The sequence below is a fragment of the Oncorhynchus keta genome, chromosome 23 (genome assembly GCF_023373465.1).
Source record: "Oncorhynchus keta strain PuntledgeMale-10-30-2019 chromosome 23, Oket_V2, whole genome shotgun sequence".
Taxonomy (NCBI): Eukaryota; Metazoa; Chordata; class Actinopteri; order Salmoniformes; family Salmonidae; genus Oncorhynchus; species Oncorhynchus keta.
Window position 1 is genome coordinate 7,857,472 of NC_068443.1, and position 23,795 is coordinate 7,881,266.

Sequence of the window (23,795 nt, forward strand, 5' to 3'; positions counted from 1 at the left end):
AAAATAATAAAGACATTTTAAATGTCATATTATGTCTATATACAGTGTTGTAACAATGTGCAAATAGTGAAAGTACAAAAGGGAAAATAAATAAACAAAAATATGGGTTGTATTTTGTTCTTGTTTGCTTGTTCTTGTTTGTTCTTCACTGGTTGCCCTTTTCTTGTGGCAACAAATTTCAGTCTCTCAATGTGCAAAACTGATAGAGACATACCCCAAGCGACTTACAGCTGTAATCGCAGCAAAAGGTGGCGCTACAAAGTATTAACTTAAGGGGGCTGAATAATTTTGCACGCCCAATTTTTCAGTTTTTGATTTGTTAAAAAAGTTTGAAATATCCAATAAATGTCGTTCCACTTCATGATTGTGTCCCACTTGTTGTTGATTCTTCACAAAAAAATACAGTTTTATATCTTTATGTTTGAAGCCTGAAATGTGGCAAAAGGTCGCAAAGTTCAAGGGGGCCGAATACTTTCGCAAGCCACTGTATCTCTCAAATACCAGAGCCTGTGAGTTCAAATAGACTTTTATTACAATATAATAAAAGCCGAGCCGGTTCATGAAAACAACTAACTTTCCAGTCTTGGCACACACTTCTTATACATTTTTCCTTCTTACGTCACACACTTAGTAACTCCTCTTAATGACTCATCCACTCTGGTATTTAGCCATTGGTTATCTTTTTGCCTTGCACTAATTTTTAGTTTGGTTTCATATTAGGGCATGGAAACTTTAGAGCCACACCAATAGTTAAAACATACAGACGTGTTCTCGACTAAGACAGATGCATGCATGTAGGTCATAGACGTAACCATAGCAACAGTAAATATGAGGCCATGTTACAGAAATAACCAGACATGTCCACTCCCCAGACAGGTGCATGTCTAATGGTGTCTCATGACCCAGAGCGCATATAGAAAGCACTAGTCTTACTGGCACCTCTGAAATAAATAATTGCCACACATGTTCTGGAAAATTCTCAATACGAGCAACGTCAATCTAAAAACAGCTCACATTATTTATTCATATTTAACAATAGTTTATTATATAAAGACACATACAGTTGAAGTCAGAAGTTTACATACACCTTAGCCAAATACATTTAAACTCAGTTTTTCACAATTCCTGACACTTAATCCTAGTAAAAATTCCCTGTTTTAGGTCAGTTAGGATCACCACTTTAAGAATGTGAAATGTCAGAATAACAGTAGAGAGAATGATTTCAGATTTTATTTCTTTCATCACATTCCCTGTGGGTCAGAAGTTTACATTCACTCAATTAGTATTTGGTAGCATTGCCTTTAAATTGTTTAACTTTGGTCAAATGTTTCAGGTAGCCTTCCACAAGCTTCACACAATAAGTTGGGGGAATTTTGGTCCATTCCTCCTGACAGAACTGGTATAACTGAATCAGGTTTGTAGGCCTCCTTGCTCTCACACGCTTTTTCAGTTCTGCCCACAAATGTTCTATAAGATTGAGGTCAGGGCTTTGTGATGGCCACTCCAATACCTTGACTTTGTTGTCCTTGAGCCATTTTGCCACAACTTTGGAAGTATGCTTGGGGTCATTTTCCATTTGGAGACCCATTTGCGACTAAGCTTTAACTTCCTGACTGATGTCTTGAGATGTTGCTTCAATATATCCACAGAATTTTCCATCGTCATGATACCATCTATTTTGTGAAGTGCACCAGTCCCTCCTGCAGCAAAGCACCCCCACAACATGATGCTGCCACCCCTGTGCTTCACGGTTGGGATGGTGTTCTTCGGCTTGCAAGCCTTCCTCTTTTTCCTCCAAACATAACAATGGTCATGATGGACAAAAGGTTATATTTTTGTTTCATCAGACCAGAGGACATTTCTCCAAAAAGTACTGTCTTTGTCCCCATGTGCAGTTGCAAACCATAGTCTTGCTTTTTTATGGCAGTTTTGGAGCAGTGGCTTCTTCCTTGCTGAGAGGCCTTTCAGGTTATGTCGATATAGGACTCGTTTTACTGTGGATATAGATACTTTGTACCTGTTTCCTCCAGCATCTTCACAAGGTCCGTTGCTGTTGTTCTGGGATTGATTTGCAGGGGAACAAATACTTTAAGGTCTCAGAGCGAGTGATGTCACCGATTGAAACGCTATTAGCGCGCACCACCGCTAACTAGCTAGCCATTTCAAACCGGTTACACATAGAAGGCAATTAGCTTTCTGGTAGGCTCAGCGTCACTGGGCAGCTTGCGGCTGGGTTTATCTTTGTAATTCATGATAGTTTGCAAGCCCTGCCACATCCGACAATCATCAGAGTCAGTTTAGTAGGTTTTGATCTTAGACCGGTATTGACGCTTTGCCTGTTTGATTGCATAGTGGGATTTCTTATAAGTGTCCGGATTAGTGTCCCGCTCCTTGAAAAGGGGCTGCTCTAGCCTTTAGCTCAGTGCGGATGTTGCCTGTAATAAATGGCTTCTGGTTGGGATATGTACATATGGTCGCTGTCGGGACAATTTCCACAATGCATTTATTAATGAAGCCGGTAACTGATGGTGGTAAACTCCTCAATCCCATTGGATGAATCCCGGTACCTATTTCAGTCTGCGCTAGCGAAACAGTCCTGTAGTGTAGCATCCACTTCATCAGACCACTTCCGTATTGAGTGCGTCAGTGGTATTTTATGTTAGAATTTCTGCTTGTAAGCAAGAATAACGAGTATGGAGTTGTGGTCAGATTTTCTAAATGGAAGGCGAGGGTTTGTATGCGTGTCTGTGTGTGGAGTAAAAGTGATCTAGTTACATGCTGGTTGAAACGAGGAAAAACGATTTTCAGTTTCACTGCATTGAAATCCCCGGCCACGAGTTGCGTCGCCTTTGGATGAGCATTTTCTTGCTTGCTTTTGGCCCTATACTGCTCGTTGAATGCGGTCTTAGTGCCAGTATCGGGTTTGTGGTTGCATATAGCTGTGAAAAATATGAAAACTCTCTTGGTAAATAGCATGGTCTACAGCGAGCAGAACGTAGAGAATTCCTTAATATTAGAGATAGCGCAGAACACACACCTCCCTTGAGTTTACCCGGTGCTGCTGTTCTGTCCTGCCAATGCATCGAAAAAACAGCTTTTTATGTATATTATCCATGTCCTTATTCAGCCACGACTCCGATATTGCAGTTCTTAAGGTTCCGTTGATAGGATAGTCTTGGAGCTCGTCCTGTTTGTTCTCCAGTGACTGTACGTTCGCCAATAGAACAGAGGGTAGATGCAGTTTATGTACTCGCCGATGTAGTTTTGTCAGGTTGCCCGCACGTCCTTACAGCGCTTTTTTATTTTCTGAGTCCGCGGTGAGCAGTATGTCCTGAGCCTCTGACTCTTTGTAGTGGTAATCTTCATCCTAATCGAGGTTCGTGATCGCTGTTTTGATGTCCAAAAAATATTTTTGGTGACAGGAAATTATGGCAGAAAGATAATGTACAAAAAAAACCACACAAAATGGAAGAATTGGTCAGGAGCCCGTAAAACACCTGCTATCCAATGCAGCGCCATTACTGCAGTCACTTTTTTCTGTACTTATTCACTTGATGACAGAACAGAACATGTTACAGTAAAGGCCTTTTTACTGTGTGTTGTGTTTTTGGTTTATGTTTGTGTATGATTTTTTGCCTATGTAATTTCGTCAACTTTTAAATGAGGGAAATTACATTGCTTCTGAGTTCAGTATAATGTACTACATATCCCATGAATCAAACAGCGCGAAACTCGGAAATTGAAATAGAGAAGAGATGAGAATCCCATTGGGCAATGAATAGAGCAACGTATAACGCCCAGACTGTTGACCAATCGGGTTGACGTTGACATGCGTCACGCGGTTGCTAAACTAATCATCATGCAATCCCTTCTCGAAGTTAAAGTATCTTTCCGCGTTTAAATCTCTGACTTCAGTGCGTTCATGACAACTGGGAACTCAGGAAAAAACGAGCTCCGACTGTAAAAAAAAACGTTTTGAACGGTTATCCAACTCGGAATTATAAGTCGTGAAGTCGGGCCTCTTTCTAAAGTTCAGACTTTCCGATTTGATATTCACCAACCTCATGATTTGACCTCGTTTTTTTCCGTGTTCCCAGTTGTCTTGAAAGCACCATATATCGAGAAACCTGCCTATTTTCCTCGAAAGTAGGTAAGGTCACGATTCCAAAGCTATACAACGTTACAGAGAAGCAATTAATTATCTCACACCTCGGAAAATATTTGTAAATGTTATACTTGTTCACGGAATTGATGCTAATGTTGTGTTTTTGAGCTTAGCGCCCAATTGACTCCCATTCACTCCTTGGAGGACAGCTCTCTTTATCCCAGAATGCACCGCGACAAATACACAAATCCAGTGGAGATTCCCATTTCCTCAAAAGTATCTCTGTTTTGGTTTGGGCGGGTCGTCACTAGTTACCACAGCCACAAAGTACAAACCCCGCCTATTTCTACAATTTATATTCTTAAAATCGTATATGAAACATAACCTTAACCAGACTGCTAACCTTAAGCCTAAACTTAAACTAAGAACATAAAGCACATTTTTGTTTTCATGAATTTTTACGATATAGCCCGTTGACGATAGCCAATTTTGACTTTGTGGATATGGTAACTAGTGCCAACCCAGAAGGAGTTGCAACATTTGAAGTATCAAGAAGAAAATATTAAATCTACCTTGCTGTTTCTATGTGTACGTATGAATATTTTTGAATATCAGTATTTGTAACCTAACTACTATACTACTTTAGAAACGTTAGCAAGTTAGCTACCTAACGGTTAGCCAGCACAGAGTAACCGATGCAATTCAAAACACGCTGTAGAATTATCGGTAGCTTTCTAGCTAGCTAGTTAGCGTTGTTATACCAGAAAGCACGCCGTACATCCATATGCGGATGTAAAGTGAACACGAAAATCTATTAAAGCTAGTCAACTGTGTAATCTCATATGATCACGTTTTATTTTTAAATATCTGATGAGACCGATCTCTAGTAGTGTTGTCAGCTAGCTAACGGCTAACGTAATTTATTTGAAATGTTGCATGATGAAATCTTTTGAGGTGCACCATCTCGTTTTCAAGATGCAAACGGAAGGTGTTAATCCTTTGACTGGCCACAGTTTGGTCTAGTAACGTAACTCTAGTAACGTCAAATTCACAAGCTGTCAGTGTTTAGCTATCTAGCTAGCTGGCCAGATGTTTGCTAAGATGTTTCTTGGGTTCTAATTACTAGCCTACACATTTAATGTTTACAACCCTCTCGGGAAATTGACATGGCTGTTATTTGATCAACACAAATAATAAAGCTGTTATGTTCATGCATGGTTCCATCACAGCTCAAGATGACAAGCGTTGCCCTCCTGAGGAGTTGAAGCGCTGGAGCTCGCCTGGCCTTAAACATGAATTCACCAGAGGACAGTTCTTCCTTTTCCACTCAGAAGAACTCAAATTGGACCAACCACCAAACATCCACTCCACAGCCAGGACTTAGCCCTGCTAGCCCAGTTCAAACACCTGTTTCAACCAACCCTGCTAGCCTGTCTCAATCACTAATTACACCCCAGAAACAGAAGACAGCAGAGAATGGAACCTCTGATGCATCACAGCCACACAGTGAACGGCGCAAGAGGGGGAGGCCACCCAAAGACAAGACACCTCATACTGTCCCAGAACATCAGATCCAGTCCCCTTCAGATTCAGACCCATGTTCACAGCCACACAGTGAACAGCGAAAGAGGGGGAGGCCACCCAAAGACAAGACACCTCATACTGTCCCAGAACATCAGATCCAGTCCCCTTCAGATTCAGACCCATGTTCACAGCCACACAGTGAACAGCGAAAGAGGGGGAGGCCACCCAAAGACAAGACACCTCATACTGTCCCAGAACATCAGATCCAGTCCCCTTCAGATTCAGACCCATGTTCACAGCGAGAGGAAGAAACTAATGCTGTCAGAGTGATACATCCCCTCTCATCCAACTCACCTGTGCCTGAGGACCGGTGTCAGTCACCTGATGCCCTAACAGAGGTTGAGACACAGCCCCTGTCACCCAGCCCACCAGTGGGCTCCTCTGAACTACCTTCCTCCACCAAGGATTTACAGAGGGTACATCGTAACGAAGGGTCCCATCTCTGTAGTCCATCTGTAGAACAAGGAGATACAACCAGCCATAATGTCCTAATTGCTAGAGATCACACATATTCACTGACCAGAGAGCTAGAGGCTGAACCATTTGTTTCACCCCAGAAACAGAGGACCACAGAGAAAGGAACCTCTGATCAGTCACAGCCACACGGTGAACGGCGCAAGAGGGGGAGGCCACCCAAATACAAGACACCTCATACTGTCCCAGGACATCAGATCCAGTCCCCTTCAGATTCAGACACATGTTCACAGCCACACAGTGAATGGCACAAGAGGGGGAGGCCACCCAAATACAAGACACCTCATACTGTCCCAGGACATCAGATCCAGTCCCCTTCAGATTCAGACCCATGTTCACAGCGAGAGGAACAAACGGATGCTGTCACAGTGACACATCCCCTCTCATCCAACTCACCTGTGCCTGAGGACCGGTGTCAGTCACCGGTGAGGAAGTATAGAAAAAAATCAGAGACCCCTAAGGTAGACCAGTCGCAGGAGACTGACCAGTCGCAGGAGACTGACCAGTCGCAGGAGACTGACCAGTCGCAGGAGATCCAGTCCCCTTCTGATTCAGACCCAAGTTCACAGCCACACAGTGAACGGCGCAAGAGGGGGAGGCCACCCAAAGACAAGACACCTCATACTGTCCCAGGACATCAGATCCAGTCCCCTTCAGATTCAGACCAAAGTTCACAGCCACACAGTGAACGGCGCAAGAGGGGGAGGCCACCCAAAGACAAGACACCTCATACTGTCCCAGGACATGAAATCCAGTCCCGTTCTGATTCAGACCCATGTTCACAGCCACACAGTGAACGGCGCAAGAGGGGGAGGCCACCCAAAGACAAGACACCTCATACTGTCCCAGGACATCAAATCCAGTCCCGTTCTGATTCAGACCCAAGTTCACAGCCACACAGTGAACAGCGCAAGAGGAGGAGGCCACCCAAAGACAAGACACCTCATACTGTCCCAGAACATCAGACCAATCAGGCCCTAACAGATACACACGCGTGTTCACAGCCAGAGGACCAAACAGAGGCTGAGACACAGTCCTTGACATCCAACTCACCTGCGCCTGTCCTTGAGGACAGGTGTCCGGCACCGGTGACAAAGAGGAAGTATACAAAAAAATCAGAGACCCCTAAGGTAGACCAGTCGCAGGAGACCGACCAGTCGCAGGACAGTGAGACTTTGAGCAAGAGGAAACATGCATCTAAAACGTCACAGACCTCCAAGGTAGCTCAATCACATGACCAGTCGCAGGAGACTGTGAGGAAGTGGAAACATACTAGAAAGTCACAGAGCCATAAAGTAGACCAGTCACAGGAAACTGAGGGGAATAGGGAAAAGACATCTGAAATATCGCTGAAGCGTAAGCTAGAGTCACAAGTGGAGACTGTAAAAAAGAGAAAATATATTAAGAAATCAAAGAGCCATAATGTAGTCTCTGCCAACCACATCTCACTCCCTGTGCTATCTGCAGACCTCTCCCACAGCGTTGTCTCTTCCACACACAACCCTCCTGGTGTCCCAAAGAGAAAACATAGGAAAAAAACACAGAGCCACAGGGTAGACTCTGAGATCGTCTCTTCATTCCCTGTTCTATCTGCAGAACTCTCTTCTGGCCTAAAGAGGAGCCTCTCTCCTACTCTCAGCCCTCCTGGTGTCTCTTCCTTGACAAGCACACCTAAGAGAGTCAGAGGCAGAACTAAGGGGGTCCAGCAACAGATCTGTCTTAGCTCCACCCCAGGCCCCAGATCCTCCATAGGAACAGCCAACTCCTTCTCTGTCGCTCCGTCTCCCCTGGCCCCCAGCTCTAAGCCAGACAGCCCTCAGAACGCCTCACCTATCACCTGGAAGCTGTTCCATCTAGACAAGGTACTGTATCATCTTTATCAACACTGAGTCGAAACAGACGTGATGTGACGCACCGAGAGACAATTTGCCTTGACAATGGAGAATCTCCATTGATAATGTGTTTTAGTCCAGGCTTATTCTCTGTAGAGTAGTACATGTTTAAAGTATTCAATATTCAGTAACTTTCTCTCTTTCAGATTCCAGAGCCAGACGGAGCTGTACCCAGCAGTAAACCTTGGGGTAAACCCAGAGGTCGACCAAGGAAGGACCCGGCTGGAGTGAAGAAGCCGGCTGTAGTGAAGGGAGTGAAGAAGCCGGCTGTAGTGAAGGGAGTGAAGAAGCCGGCTGTCGTGAAGGGAGTGAAGAAGCCGGCTGTAGTGAAGGGAGTGAAGAAGCCGGCTGTAGTGAAGGGAGTGAAGAAGCCGGCTGTAGTGAAGGGAGTGAAGAAGCCGGCTGTAGTGAAGGGAGTGAAGAAGCCGGCTGTAGTGAAGGGAGTGAAGAAGCCGGCTGTCGTGAAGGGAGTGAAGAAGCCGGCTGTCGTGAAGGGAGTGAAGAAGCCGGCTGTCGTGAAGGGAGTGAAGAAGCCGGCTGTCGTGAAGGGAGTGAAGAAGCCGGCTGTAGTGAAGGGAGTGAAGAAGCCGGCTGTAGTGAAGGGAGTGAAGAAGCCGGCTGTAGTGAAGGGAGTGAAGAAGCCGGCTGTAGTGAAGGGAGTGAAGAAGCCGGCTGTAGTGAAGGGAGTGAAGAAGCCGGCTGTCGTGAAGGGAGTGAAGAAGCCGGCTGTCGTGAAGGGAGTGAAGAAGCCGGCTGTCGTGAAGGGAGTGAAGAAGCCGGCTGTCGTGAAGGGAGTGAAGAAGCCGGCTGTCGTGAAGGGAGTGAAGAAGCCGGCTGTCGTGAAGGGAGTGAAGAAGCCGGCTGTCGAGGAGAGCGTGAAGAAGCCGGCTGTAGTGGAGAGCGTGAAGAAGCCGGCTGTAGTGGAGAGCGTGAAGGACCCGACTGTAGTGAAGAGAGTGAAGAACCCGGCAGTAGGGAAGAGAGTGAAGACTCAGTGTGGTAAGAAGGTGAAGACTGCAGCAGAGGGAGGTTCCCAGACCTGCAGCTCAGAGGAGGGGCCTCCAGCCAAGCACAGACGTAGAATCAGGAAGGGTCTTACAGCAGAGGGAGTGGAGAGAGTCGGTCTGCAGAGTGACGACAGCACCAGCTCTCAGCCAATCCAATGCTCCAGACCACGGTTTGAGCTACTGGAGTTGGACTCACCGGACGAAGACACAGGAGATGCCCCCCTGTCCTCAAACCTGTCCATCGAACTGAGCCTTCAGGAAGACCACCTGACATCACTTCCTCTTGAAGAGGAGGAGGAGGAAGAGCAGGAGGATGAGGAAGATCTGCCCAGTTTCTTAAATAACACAAGTGAGTTAGTGTGATTGTGTGGATGGTTGATAAACTCCCTCCCTGACATGACGCCTGTAAAAATTGTACATTGTTTTTAATTACACTGAACAAAAATATAAAAGCAACATGCAAGAATTTCAAAGATTTTACAGTTCATATAAGGAAATCAGTCAATTTAAATAAATTCATTAGGCCCTAATCTATGCATTTCACATGACTGGGAATACAGATGTGCATCTGTTGGTAACAGATAATTTAAAACAAAAGGTAGAGGCAAGGATCAGAAAGCCAGTCAGTATCTGGTGTGACCACCATTTGCCTCATGCAGCGCGACACAGCTCCTTCACATAATTGATCAGGCTGTTGATTGTGGCCTGTGGAATGTTGTCCCACTCCTCTTCAATGGCTGTGCAAAGTTGCTGGATATTGGCGGGAACTGGAACACGCTGTCATACACGCCGATCCAGAGCATCCCAAACCTGTCCAATGGGTGGCAGTCTGAGTATGCAGGCCATGGAAGAACTGGGACATTTTAAGCTTGCAGGAAATGTGAAAAGATGACATGGGGCCGTGCATTATCATGCTGAAACATGACGTGATGGCGGTGGATGAATGGCTCAACAATGGCCTCGGGATCTCTTCACGGTATCTCTGTGCATCAAATTGCCATCGATAAAATGTAATTGTGTTCACTGTCCGTAGCTTATGCCTGCCCATACCATAATCCCCCCTCCACCATAACCCGACTGGCACTTTGTTCACAACGTTGACATCAGCAAACTGCTCGCCCACATTTGAAACGGGGATTCATCCGTAAAGAGCACACTTCTCCAGTGTGCCAGTGGCCATCGAAGGTGAGCATTTGCCCACTGAAGTCGGTTACGACGCCGAACTGCAGTCAGGTCAATACCCTGGTGAGAACGAAAAGCATGTAGAGTTGCTTCCCTGAAATGGTTTCTGACAGTTTGTGCAGGAATTCGTTGGTTGCGCAAACCCACAGTTTCATCAGCTGTCCAAGTGGCTGGTCTCAGATGATCCAACAGGTGAAGAAGACAGATGTGGAGGACCTGGGCTGGCGTGGTTACACGTGAGGCCGGTTGGAAGTACTGCCAAATTCTCTAAAACAAATTTGGAGGTGGCTTATGGTAGAGAAATTGACATTGCATTCTCTAGCAACAGCTCTGGTGGACATTCCTGTAGCCAGTATGCCAATTGCATGCTCCTTCAAAACTTGAGACATCTGTGGCATTGTATTGTGACAATTGCACATTTTAGTGGCATTTTATTGTCCCCAGCACAAGGTGCACCTGTGTAATGATCATGCTATTTAATAATTTTATTGATATACCATACCAGTCAGGTGGATGGATTATCTTGGTAAAGGAGAAATGCTCATTAACAGGGATGTAAACAAATATGGGCACAAAATTAGAGAGAAATAAGCTTTTTGTCTTTTTGTGCATAAGGAACATTTCTGGGATCTTTTTATTTCAGCTCATGAAACATGGGACCAACACTTTACATGTTGCGTTTTATATTTGTGTTCAGTATATAAATCATTATTTGTCTCTTTCAGAGTCGCTGTCCATAACAGAGGGAATATGTGTTTGGTGCAAATTTAGAAACTATCCTTTCTGGCCGGCAATGGTGAGTTAGGATCTGTGCTCCCAACAACATGAAATGATGAGATGTGGTGGGGACATGTTAGAGCTGACAACAACTCCTCTTCTCCTCAGGTGAAAAGCGTGAACCGGAAGATGAAGAAAGCCAGCATTGTGTTTATTGACAACCTGCTGTTTGACAAGAAGAGGATACGAAAAGGGTAGGAACTCCAAAAACTCGCTGTTTAACCCTTTCCACCGTCATTCACTTGGTAATGAACCTTTGTTCCGATATTAACCATAATTTTTTCCCCCGTTTCTTTTCCAGCTTCTCTGTGGCCTTAAAAACATTGAAGCCTTTTGACTGTGAAGAGGCTGATCAGCTTGTGGTAAGAATGTCTGAAACAGACAAACTCTTTTATGAATACTGTTTCCATATAACTCATTTATATTATAGATACAGCTCTTTTTGTATATGTATTCCTGGTGACTGGTGGGTTGATGTTGTTTTCTGTTGTCTGTAGTGTAAAGCCAGAGAGAGTTATGATGCTGCCATCAAATGGTGCCTGGAGCTGATCGCCGACTATAGAATCCGTATCGGTAAACAATTGTACTACGCTTCTCTTAGAATGAGCACTATGCGCCTGTTTTCCGGACCCTGATGAAGTTCATTATATGCGTGTTGTGTTTTCCTTGATGTTTGTATTGTCTTTTGCAGGATGCGGCTTCACCGGTTCCTTCATTGAATACTTTTCAGATGACATAAGTAAGTTCATGTCTATTCGCTGCTATTAGATGTTGGTACTTTGCTATCCAATGTTTAACCTCATCCCAATGCTGCCTGTTCTTAATTTAAGATAGTCATTATAGTACAACAGAATGTGTTCTCTAACTGAACCTGACTAAATATAATATGTGTGAAATGCTTGATAATGTATGTGATATCAACAGAGAAGTATATTTTCTGGGTGATTTTATAATTGCCATATCTAGGAAAACCAAAGTTACAAAGGCTGGGCCTAATATACTGTATAAGAGGTCATACAATACGTTTTGTAGTGATTCATATGTCGATGTAAAGAATAGTTGCTGGTGTGTAATGAGGAGCAACCAGACGCTGCTGGTCTGTGGTGTGTAGTGAGGAGCAACCAGACGCTGCTGGTCTGTGGTGTGTAGTGAGGAGCAACCAGACGCTGCTGGTCTGTGGTGTGTAGTGAGGAGCAACCAGACGCTGCTGGTCTGTGGTGTGTAGTGAGGAGCAACCAGACGCTGCTGGTCTGTGGTGTGTAGTGAGGAGCAACCAGACGCTGCTGGTCTGTGGTGTGTAGTGAGGAGCAACCAGACGCTGCTGGTCTGTGGTGTGTAATGAGGAGCAACCAGACGCTGCTGGTCTGTGGTGTGTAGTGAGGAGCAACCAGACGCTGCTGGTCTGTGGTGTGTAGTGAGGAGCAACCAGACGCTGCTGGTCTGTGGTGTGTAGTGAGGAGCAACCAGACGCTGCTGGTCTGTGGTGTGTGTGTAATGAGGAGCAACGCTGCTGGTCAGACCGCTGCTGGTCTGTGGTGTGTAGTGAGGAGCAACCAGACGCTGCTGGTCTGCGGTGTGTAATGAGGAGCAACCAGACGCTGCTGGTCTGCGGTGTGTAATGAGGAGCAACCAGACGCTGCACTTGACACATTTATGAAACTACTTATTCCAGTTACTAATAAGCACACATCCATTAAGAACATGACTGCAAAAACTGTTAAATCCCCTTGGACTGATGAGGAATTGAAAAATTGTGTGGTTGAGAGGGATGAGGCAAAAGGTATGGAAGTTAAGTCTGACAGCCTAACCGATTGGCAAACGCACTACAAATTAAGGAATCATGTGACTAAACGAAATAAAAATAAACTACACGATGAAACAAAGATAAATTACATATAGAATGATAGTAAAAAGCTTTGGGGCACCTTTAAAATGAAATTGTGGGGGAAAAAGCCAACTCAGCTCCTTCATTCAGTGAATCAGATGGCTCATTCATCACATAGCCCACTGATATATTGCAAACTACTTTTAATGACTTTTTCATTGGAAAGATATGCAAACTTAGAGATGACATACCAGCAACAAACTCTGACACTACACATCCAAGTATATCAGACCAGATTATGAAAGACAAGTATTGTACTTTTGAATTTCGCAAAGTCATTGTGGTAGAGGTGAACAAATTATTGCTGTCTATCAACAATGACAAGCCAGCAGGGTCTGACAATCTAGATGGAAAATTACTGAGGATAATAGCAGACGATATTGCCACTCCTATTTGCCACATCTTCAATTTAAGCCTACTAGAGAGTGTGTGCCCTCAGGCCAGGAGGGAAGCTAAAGTCAGTCCGTTACCCAAGAATAGTAAAGCCCCCTTTACTGGCTCAAATAACCAACCAATCAGCCTGTTACCAACCCTTAGTTAACTTCTGGAGAAAATTGTGTTTGACCAGATACAATGCTATTTCACAGTAAACAAATTGACAACAGAATTTCAGCATGCTTATAGGGAAGGACACTCAACAAGCAAAAGCACTTACATAAATATTAATCCCGTTAGAATCAGGAATTCCCCAGGGTAACTGTTTAGGCCCCTTGCTTTTTCCATTTTTACTAACGACATACCACTGACTTTGAGTAAAGCCAGAGTGTCTATGTATGCAGATGACTCAATACACGTCAGCTACTACAGCGACTGAAATTACTGCAACACTTAACAAAGAGCTGCAGTTAGTTTCAGAGTGGGTGGCAAGGAATAAGCATTGTATTTGGAACAAAACCCTCACTAAACCCTAAACCTCAACTAAATCTTGTAATAAATCATGTGGAGTAACCCTGGATTGTAAACTGTCATGGTCAAAACATATTGATGCAGTAGTAGCTGAGATGGGGAGAAGTCTGTCTATAATAAAGCGATACTCTGCCTTCTTAACAACACTATCAACAAGGCAGGTCCTACAGGCCCTAGTTTTGTCGAAACCTGGACTACTGTTCAGTCGTGTGGTCAGGTGCCACAAAAAAGGACTGAGGAAAATTGCAATTGGCTCAGAATAGGGCAGCACGGCTAGATGTACACAGAGAGCTAATATTAATCATATGCATGTCAATCTCTCCTGGCTGAAAGTGGAGGAGAGGTTGACTTCATCACTACTTTTATTTATGAGAGGTATTGACATGTTGAATGCACCGAGCTGTCCGTCTAAACTACTGGCACACAGCTCGGACACCCATGCATGCCCCACAAGACATGCCACAAGAGGTCTCTTCACAGTCCCCAAGTCCAGAACAGACTATGGGATGCACACAGTACTACATAGAGCCATGACTACATGGAACTCTATTCCACATCAAGTAACTGACGCATTCACTAAAATTAGATTAAAGAAACAGGAAAAAAACACCTTATGGAACAACGGGGACTTTGAAGCAACACAAACATTGGCACAGGCGCATTCATTCATACACACACACACACACACACACACACACCACACACCACACACACACACACACACACACGACTGCACGATAACATGCGCACTATACATACAGTTGAAGTCTGAAATTTGGGTCAAACGTTTCGTGTAGCCTTCCACAAGCTTCCCACAATAAGTTGGGTGAATTTTGGCCCATTCATCCTGACAGAACTGGTGTAACTGAGTCAGGTTTGTAGGCCTCCTTGCTTGCACATGCTTTTTCAGTTCTGCCCACACATTTTCTATAGGATTGAGGTCAGGGCTTTGTGATGGCCACTCCAACACCTTGACTTTGTTGTCCTTAAGCCATTTTGCCACAACTTTGGAAGTATGCTTGGGGTCATTGTCCATTTGGAAGACCCATTTGCGGCCAAGCTTTAACCTCCTGATTGATGTCTTGAGATGTTGCTTCAAGATATCCAAATCATTTTCCTTCGTCATGATGCTATCTATTTTGTGAAGTGCACCAGTCCCTCCTGCAGGAAAGCACCTCCACAACATGATGCTGCCATCTGCGTGCTTCACGGTTGGGATGGTGTTCTTCAGCTTGCAAGCCTTCCCCTTTTTCCTCCAAACATAACGATGGTCATTATGGCCAAACAGTTCTATATTTATTTGTAAGTCGCTCTGGATAAGAGCGTCTGCTAAATGACTTAAATGTAAATGTAAATGTATTTCATCAGACCAGAGGACATTTCTCCAGAAAGTACTGTCTTTGTCCCCATGTGCAGTTGCAAACCGTAGTCTGGCTTTTTTATGGCGGTTTTGGAGCAGTAGCTTCTTCCTTGCTGAGCGGCCTTTCAGGTTATGTCGATATAGAACTCGTTTTACTGTGGATATAGATACTTTTGTACCTTTTTCCTCCAGCATCTTCACAAGGTCCTTTGCTGTTCTGGGATTGATTTGCACTTTTAGACTTTTTTTTTTTACTTTTGGAGGTCTACAATTTTTTAAAAGATTTGTCCATTTTCCCTTTTGCTTGACATCATGGGAATATCAAAGAGGCACTGAGTTTGAAGGTAGACCTTGAAATACATCCACAGGTACACCTCCAATTGACTCAAATGATGTCAATTAGCCTAAAGCCATGACATAATTTTCTGGAATTTTCCAAGTTGCTTAAAGGCACGGTCAACTTAGTGTATGTAAACTTCTGACCCACAGGAATTGTGATACAGTGAAATAATCTGTCTAAACAGTTGTTGGAAAAATTATTTGTGTCATGCACAAAGTAGATGTCCTAACCGACTTGCCAAAACAATAGTTTGTTAACAAGAAATTGGTGGACTGGTTGAAAAACGAGTTCTAATGACTCCAACCTAAGTGTATGTAAACTTCCGACTTCAACTGTACACATGGATTTAGTACTGTAGATATGTGGTAGCGGTGGAGTTGGGGCCTGAGGGCACACATTGTGTTGTGACTGTATTGTCATTTTTTGTAAAATTGGAGATCCATAATAAATACAAATGAAGGTGACATATGGATAAATAACCTGCCTGATCCACCCCCAGGCTGTCCTGTGAGGAGACGTTATCCTCAGAGTACCTCTGACCTCAACTTCCCCAGTAAGCTGATGTTGGAGGAGCAGTTTTTAACCTCTGACCTTGGGGAGGAAGAGGAGGAGGGCAGCGGCCGTCAGGAGGAGGAGAGGAGGAGGAGGAGAAGGAGGAAGCTGCTGCCTGACCGCTCCAAGGCAGCACGTAACCGTGCCAATGAGAAACTGGTGGACTTCATCGTTAAGCAACGCCGGGTGGAGACACGCCTTCTAGTGAGTAACCATGCCGATGCCTTCCTCACTCTCCCAGGCAGTCAATAGGTTCTCTTCTCTGTCTGTCTGTCTGTCTGTCTGTCTGTCTGTCTGTCTGTCTGTCTGTCTGTCTGTCTGTCTGTCTCAGATTTTCTCCCTTCATTCCCCTCTCTCCCTCATTCTTCTTTCTCGCTTGCTCGCTCTCTCCCTCCTTCCATCCTTTTCTCTCCCCCCAAGCCCCTCTCTCTAACCCCAGGGTGTGATCAGGTCTCTATATATGATGACCTTTCTTCCCCTCCCCAAGGGTGTGATCAGGTCTCTATATATGATGACCTTTCTTCCCCTCCCCAAGGGTGTGATCAGGTCTCTCTATATATGCTGACCTTTCTCTCCCCCAAGGGTGTGATCGGCGGGCAGCAACAATCTAAGTGGTTGCGATGGTTCCTGGCAGCCAGCCGTTCAGTAGTGGACACCTACCTGGAGGATGAGGATCAGCTGGACCAGGTGTATCAGTACCTGAGGGGGGTGTATGATACCGCCCCCCTCACCGCCCCCTGCCTGGCTGACGTTGACCGCATTCGCCTCGTCCTGGACGTCCTCTTACCTGAGGTCACAGTGCAATAGGAAACTACTTTATTGTCCATCGACACACACGTGTATTTTTGCTGTGTGTGTTTTAATATTCCCCTTCTTTACTGTTGAAGTGACGTTGAATTATTTTAAATGAAATTATTCTAAAGTTTTCTTCTCCTGCAGGCTATTATCTATGCCATAGCTGGAGTGGACAAGTTGTCACTGGTGAAGGCAGAGGACAAATACCTAAAAGGGCCCTGTCTGAGTAAAAGGTAAGAGAGGAGTAGTGTGTTAGCCCACTGAACTAAAGCCTAGGCATTAGCTTGGGGAGCTAACCCAAGTCAGGTTTAACACACCAGTTCCCACATCTGTTTTCCTGTCCCTCCTTCCTCTCCTCAGGGAAAGAGAGGAGTTTGATTGGATGATCGAGCAACAGATGAAGATGAAAGCATCGATCGGTCAGCGTCCTGCGCACTGAACAACACTGCCTACTTGGCTTCCAGCTGTCAGACTTCGGGCCGAGATGAAATCCGAGGGCTGTATAGTGCTTTACCTTCAAATGTCATTTCTGATTGAGACGACATCTGCAGCGTTTTACCGTGAATGCGATCTCCACAAATGCGGCAACGTTGCATTTAGTCCCAAAGTTTCCAAATCACAACAAAACTGTTGAGCATCCTGGGAAGAAAAAAAAGAGCCATTTAGAACGGTCTCTGAGGACATTCAACTGCTGTAGTTCATAGTTCATACTAGCAGTGGTGTGACTGTGAATGTGAAACTCCTGGGAGGAGTTACCCTGCGGTCTAGACCAACTACCACAGTATTTTATCCATCATGGTTGCCCATTAAGGCTGGATGACTGTAAATTCTGTAAATACTGGTCTATTTTTATATAGAAACGGAATGTCTTTTTTTTGTTGTGTTTTTTTGTAATATTTTAATTCCTCTTCCTGTTTGAATTCCTGTCTAATCATGTGGTCATGTAAGGCTAGCTTGTCGATACCTTCATCTATACCTATTCCTTGGTGACAGGCATGTGATATTCTGAATGTGAATCATGTCAGCTCAATAAAGCTTCCTCGGTCACCTGGTTTGCTTCTTATTGGTATACTGAGGTCCAAATGGCACCCTATTCTCTTCCTAGTGCACTTCTTTTGACCAAGGCCCAAGTAGTGCACTATATCGGGAACAGCGTGCCATTTAAGACACAACCCATGACTTGCAATGACAGTACAGGAATGAGGTTCTTCCACCCATGACAGGTCAATAATGAATGAATGCAAGTCTGGTAACGGATTTATATTATACACTGCTCAAAAAAATAAAGGGAACACTTAAACAACACAATGTAACTCCAAGTCAATCACACTTCTGTGAAATCAAACTGTCCACTTAGGAAGCAACACTGATGGACAATACATTTCACATGCTGTTGTGCAAATGGAATAGACAACAGGTGGAAATTATAGGCAATTAGCAAGACACCCCGAATAAAGGAGTGGTTCTGCAGGTGGGGACCACAGACCACTTCTCAGTTCCTATGCTTCCTGGCTGATGTTTTGGTCACTTTTGAATGCTGGCGGTGCTTTCACTCTAGTGGTAGCATGAGACGGAGTCTACAACCCACACAAGTGGCTCAGGTAGTGCAGCACATCAATGCGAGATGTGGCAAGAAGGTTTTCTGTGTCTGTGTCCAGAGCATGGAGGCGCTACCAGGAGACAGGCCAGTACATCAGGAGAAGTGGAGGAGGCCGTAGGAGGGCAACAACCCAGCAGCAGGACCGCTACCTCCGCCTTTGTGCAAGGAGGAGCACTGCCAGAGCCCTGCAAAATGACCTCCACCAGGCCACAAATGTGCATGTGTCTGCTCAAACGGTCAGAAACAGACTCCATGAGGGCCCGACATCCACAGGTGGGGGTTGTGCTTAGCCCAACACCGTGCAGGACGTTTTGGCATTTGCCAGAGAACACCAAGATTGGCAAATTCGCCACTGGCGCCCTGTGCTCTTCACAGATGAAGGCAGGTTCACACTGAGCACATGTGACAGACGTGACAGTCTGGAGACGCCGTGGAGAACGTTCTGCTGCCTGTAACATCCTCCAGCATGACCGGTTTGGCAGTGGGGGGCCGCACAGCCCTCCATGTGCTCGACAGAGGTAGCCTGACTGCCATTAGGTACCGAGATGAGATCCTCAGACCCCTTGTGAGACCATATGCTGGTGTGGTTGGCCCTGGGTTCCTCCTAATGCAAGACCTCATGTGGCTGGAGTGTGTCAGCAGTTCCTGCAAGAGGAAGGCATTGATGCTATGGACTGGCCCGCCCGTTCCCCAGACCTGAATTCAATTGAGCACATCTGGGACATCATGTCTCGCTCCATCCACCAACAGATGGTGGACAGTCTGTTGCACCACAGACTGTCCAGGAGTTGGCGGATGCTTTAGTCCAGGTCTGGGAGGAGATCCCTCAGGAGACCATCCGCCACCTCATCAGGAGCATGCCCAGGCGTTGTAGGGAGGTCATACAGGCACGTGGAGGCCACACACACTACTGAGCCTCATTTTGACTTGTTTTAAGGACATTACATCAAAGTTGGATCAGCCTGTAGTGTGGTTTTCTACTTTAATTTTGAGTGTGACTCCAAAACCAGACCTCCATGGGTTGATAAATTTGATTTCCCTTGATAATTTTTGTGTGATTTTGTTGTCAGCACCTTCAACTATGTAAAGAAAAAAGTTTTTCATAAGAATATTTCATTCATTCAGATCTAGGATGTGTTATTTTAGTGTTCCCTTTATTTTTTTGAGCAGTGTATTTATAAGTACAAAAAAATATGTTGCTTGTCTAATGTCTCATCAATCATGGAATTCACAAGGCACTTCCTGGTTGCTATGCCACGGGTGTTCTTGGTGCAACTTCAGTCAATCTTTGTCGTTGTAAAATACCAACTTGTCTCAGGCTTGGTAAACAGCCTTCAAAGACTATCAACATTTTGGCAAAACATTTCAATATAATTACGTTTTAAACATCATGTACAGTGCTTTCAATGTAATACACAGAAAATGCCGTATTGCTACAATCACTATGGTGATACACTGATGAAAAACAGTTTATTAGCTGCTTCTCACTGAGTTGAAAGGTGGAGAGCCAGTGTGTGTGTCTCAAATCCTCCTGGAATCCAATGTCTTTAAAGTCCAAAAAGGGTGTTCCTCTCATTCGCATACCAAATGGCACCCTATCTCCTATATAGTGCACTACTTTTGACCAGATAGAGCCCTGGTCAACAGTAGTGTACTATATAGGGAATAGGGTGCCATTTGAGATGCTCATTTCCTGTGCTCATGGTTCCCTCAGAGAGTTGATGTGGGCACAGATTCTGAGGGCGGGGCCTAGTTTTGATATTCATAACTGTCATCAAGTGGTTCTCTGTCAGCAATAGGAGGGCCTGGCCGTCAATCTCCTGGGAACGTAACTCGTTGGATATGTCCCTCCTACCTGGAGGAGGAGGAGCGAGAGGGGGGACAAATGAGGAAGGTGGAGAGAGAGAGACATGGGACATTTCCCCATATAATGCTTTAGAGGGACAACAGTTTGGGGTTTCGTAGGTAGATCAGATAATTGCACATTTGTTGATCTCATGCCTGTCTGTCTAACTGACCTAGCCTCGTTCCAGATTTTTTTGGTTCTGATTTGCCAGCTGTCTTGCCATGATTGGCATTATCAATTATCATAGGAGTTGGCTAAACATACAGACCTGTCTAAGGAGGAAGTGTTCTCTGGAGCCCCCGTTGATCCTTCCCAGGGGTCGTCCTCTCCTGCCCATCGGCCTGTGGCTCCAATGACTGGCCTTGTCCACCTTCAACTTGCTCAGATGCTTAGTACAGCTCACATTGAACCTGACAGAGTGGAGGGAGAGAGACAGTCAGAGGAACAGAAAGATGGAAAGTTGAGGTCTGTATGGTTTCTGGAGTTTAGCCATCCAGGGGAGATATTCCACTGAACACAAAAACATTCCAAGAATTGTAGTCTGGGTCTCTTGAATTCCCCTTCATCCTGGATGGGGAAAAGTACATATGGCTATTGGCTACAAGTCCACAAATCGATTCCAGGGGCTTCATCTGGGTTGGGGAACAGTATTTGGGTAACTTTCCCAGTATCTTTTCATTTTTTTCGGAAAAAAAAAATTGGAAGATTCCTTGAATCAGGAGGGAATAACCAGGAAGTTCAGGAATCTTCCGACTGGGATTTCTGGAAAACCTGGGAATTTTGTGAAAGTTACTGGTATTCTGCAGCCCTTTGAGGAAAACTAGACTGACCTGACAGGTCATGGAGCAGAATCGTTTGGATCGGAGGAAGGTGTGAACGTAGCCTCTCTTCCCACAGAACTCACACTGCAGCATGTCTACCAGGCTCTCAGCAGCAGGCTCTACAGTACAGCAGGAGAGGACACTGTTAGAAGGATGGACAGACACATGGACGGATGGACACACTCGCAGGTATTCACACACCACACACAGCATCCAAGGTGAGGATATCATCCTCATCATCACTCATGTCTGAGTCACTGGAGTTGTCTGGCTGCTCAGCATCCACCAGGCTCTCTAGCTCGCCATCCCTATTGGTTCTCATCTCAGATGCTAGACCCCCATTGGGTCTCATCTCAGGAGCAAGGTCCCCATTGGTTCTCACCTCCCAGGCTTCAGGAAGCGTGGTCTGCTGCTCTGCCCCTAAAGACGAACGGCCCACCTGAGGCAGGAAGGAACACACCACTGAATCTATGACTGGTTTACATAACAATATACTGCTATGGAGGGCTAAACAACATGTTAACTAACAACCAGTAGGAGAGGAGACTGCTTGGTCAAGAGGACGTTTGATATATGGGGGGGTTGTGGTTGGGGCTTCAAGGTGCAGTGCTCTACTACTGTCCAAGATTGACTCAGGGTTGAATGCACAATCCACCATTCAGTGAAGAAGGGCGAGGGAGAATGGTGGCTACTATCCATTCCTTTGGGGACCAGGACAAGGCCTGAAGTCTTTAATATAAGGAATTTGAAATTATTTATACTTTTACTTTTGATACTTAAGTATATTTAAAACAAAATACCTTTTAGACTTTTACCCACTGTTCCTAGGCCGTCATTGTAAATAAGAATTTGTTCTTAACTGACTCGCCTAGTTAAATAAAGGTAAAATAAAAAATAAAATAAAAGTAGTATTTTACTGGGTGACTTTTACTTGAGTAATTTTTTATGGAGGTATTTTTACTTTTACGTGCGGATCACAGTGCGGCTGGACGGAGGGACGCAAGGGAATCCCAACCTGCCTGAGGGAGGGAGGGAGGGAGGGAGATGTCGTTGCTCTATGGAAACTGCCAGTACGTTGTGTTTGAGTGTCTTGAAAAGTGCTATAAAGCAGTCCTCCTCACTGCTTACATGATTGTTACACAGTAATGTTGTGTACCTGTGCAGTTCTCTGTATAATTGGACTGTATGTCTTTACAGAGTCTGTCTGAACCATCCAATGGAGAGATTGTGGGTGGAGGGTTGGGGTCCTCTCCTCTCTCCTCAGAGGTTTGGATGTGTTGGGTGGCACCTTCATGTCCACAGCTACGGTCTGGGGAGGTTCTGGAACGTGGAAAGATTCTGGAATGTGGTGTGCTGGAAGATTCTGGAAGGGCTTCTGAATCAGTGCCTCTGCCATGGGGAGCTCCTCCTTTGACACCAGAACCCCAGTGGACTGGACCTCCTGAACCGAGTGTAGGGACAGCCTCTTGAGAGAGGCTGGAGCAGTCTGGGGAGAGAGGCCTGGGAGATGGGGGCCAAGACGCAGGGTGGAGGGCTGGAGCTGGGGCTGGCAGAGCAGCTGGGGCTGGAGCAGCTGGGACACAGGAAAGGAGGAGGAGTGGCTGATGACAACACTACCACTGTCTGCTGGGGAGGTGGGATGGGGACGGGCTGCTGACAGGAAGAGGAGGGGACTGAGATGCCAACCCCAGGCTGGGATTGGACGGTGGTGGTGGTTTGAGTGGGAGTGACCAGGGGCTGGAGGGTAAGAGGGGAGGGAGTGTGGGAGGTGGTGTGGGGTGTGAGGCGCAGGGCAATGTAGTGCAGCTGCCAGTGGGATCCTGCTGTGGTCTGCTGGATGATGTGCTGATGGGGCGCCCCCTTGTGACTAGGAGGACAGTGCAGCTGGTGCTTGACCAATGCATGGGATTGGACAGGAGTGTACGATGCTGGAGTGGCAATAAAACCATGTGAACAGACATGAGGGGTTGGATACGTGTAACAAACCCACACTAAACCCTGCTCTAGAACAAAACCCTGCACGACCCGTGGATCCTCAGGACCAGTACTGCCTAACACTGATTCAATCCAATAGAGTACAACAGTTATAACCATGGTGACTGACTTGCCAGGCGCGATAAGCTGGTTTGCTGATGTTAGCCGAGTGACGTCGGCCGGTTGGGTCTTGGCTCCAGGGATGTCTGCCGAGGGGTCAGACTGCTGGCTGGACCTCAGGGGACAGAGGGACATCTTGGGCAGTGAGTTGACCAGGACATGGGCCTGGGGCCGGGAGGACAGCTGTGACAGGACACTCTAGCCAGTGGCCAAAGCCCCGGGGAGGTGGGACCACACAGCCAGGCTCTAGACCTGAGAGAGGAGAGAAGACACACGCATTATAGGTAAATATTAGGTAAATATTACTTCCAATGTCTTTGAGCAGGTACTGGATATCATATATGTGGGTATGGTGTCCCTCAGGGCTCCACATTGGGGCCTCTACTGTTCCTGATATATTGACTACATGACCAAAGGTATGTGGACACCTGCTCGTTGAACATCTCATTCCAAAATCATGGGCATTAATATGGAGTTGGTCAAGATATTAAGATATTAGGGAGGTAAGGCCCTAGAGGCAAAATAATTACAATTTGGCTTCCCGGGTGGCGCAGTGGTTAAAGGCGCTGTACTGC

General features: G+C 45.6%; 1 protein-coding gene and 1 long non-coding RNA gene across 2 annotated transcripts; one reads left to right on the forward strand and one right to left on the reverse strand.

The window, feature by feature from the left end:
• Positions 1 to 4,434: 4,434 nt before the first annotated feature.
• LOC118401760 (uncharacterized) lies at positions 4,435 to 17,906 on the forward strand. The gene is made up of 12 exons (XM_052476153.1): positions 4,435 to 4,693; positions 5,335 to 8,025; positions 8,202 to 9,411; positions 10,970 to 11,040; positions 11,130 to 11,215; positions 11,323 to 11,383; positions 11,519 to 11,594; positions 11,713 to 11,760; positions 16,012 to 16,268; positions 16,647 to 16,856; positions 17,004 to 17,092; positions 17,220 to 17,906. Exons 2-12 carry the CDS (start codon positions 5,398 to 5,400, stop codon positions 17,296 to 17,298), a joined length of 4,815 nt encoding a protein of 1,604 aa, XP_052332113.1. The 5' UTR covers positions 4,435 to 4,693; positions 5,335 to 5,397; the 3' UTR covers positions 17,299 to 17,906.
• A 1,723-nt stretch (positions 17,907 to 19,629) lies between these two features.
• Positions 19,630 to 21,245, reverse strand: LOC118380101 (uncharacterized). The gene is made up of 3 exons (XR_004824773.2): positions 21,136 to 21,245; positions 20,574 to 20,715; positions 19,630 to 20,314 (listed from the first exon to the last, which is right to left on the reverse strand). It is a non-coding gene; the product is annotated as an uncharacterized LOC118380101 (long non-coding RNA).
• Between the last annotated feature and the right edge of the window lie 2,550 nt (positions 21,246 to 23,795).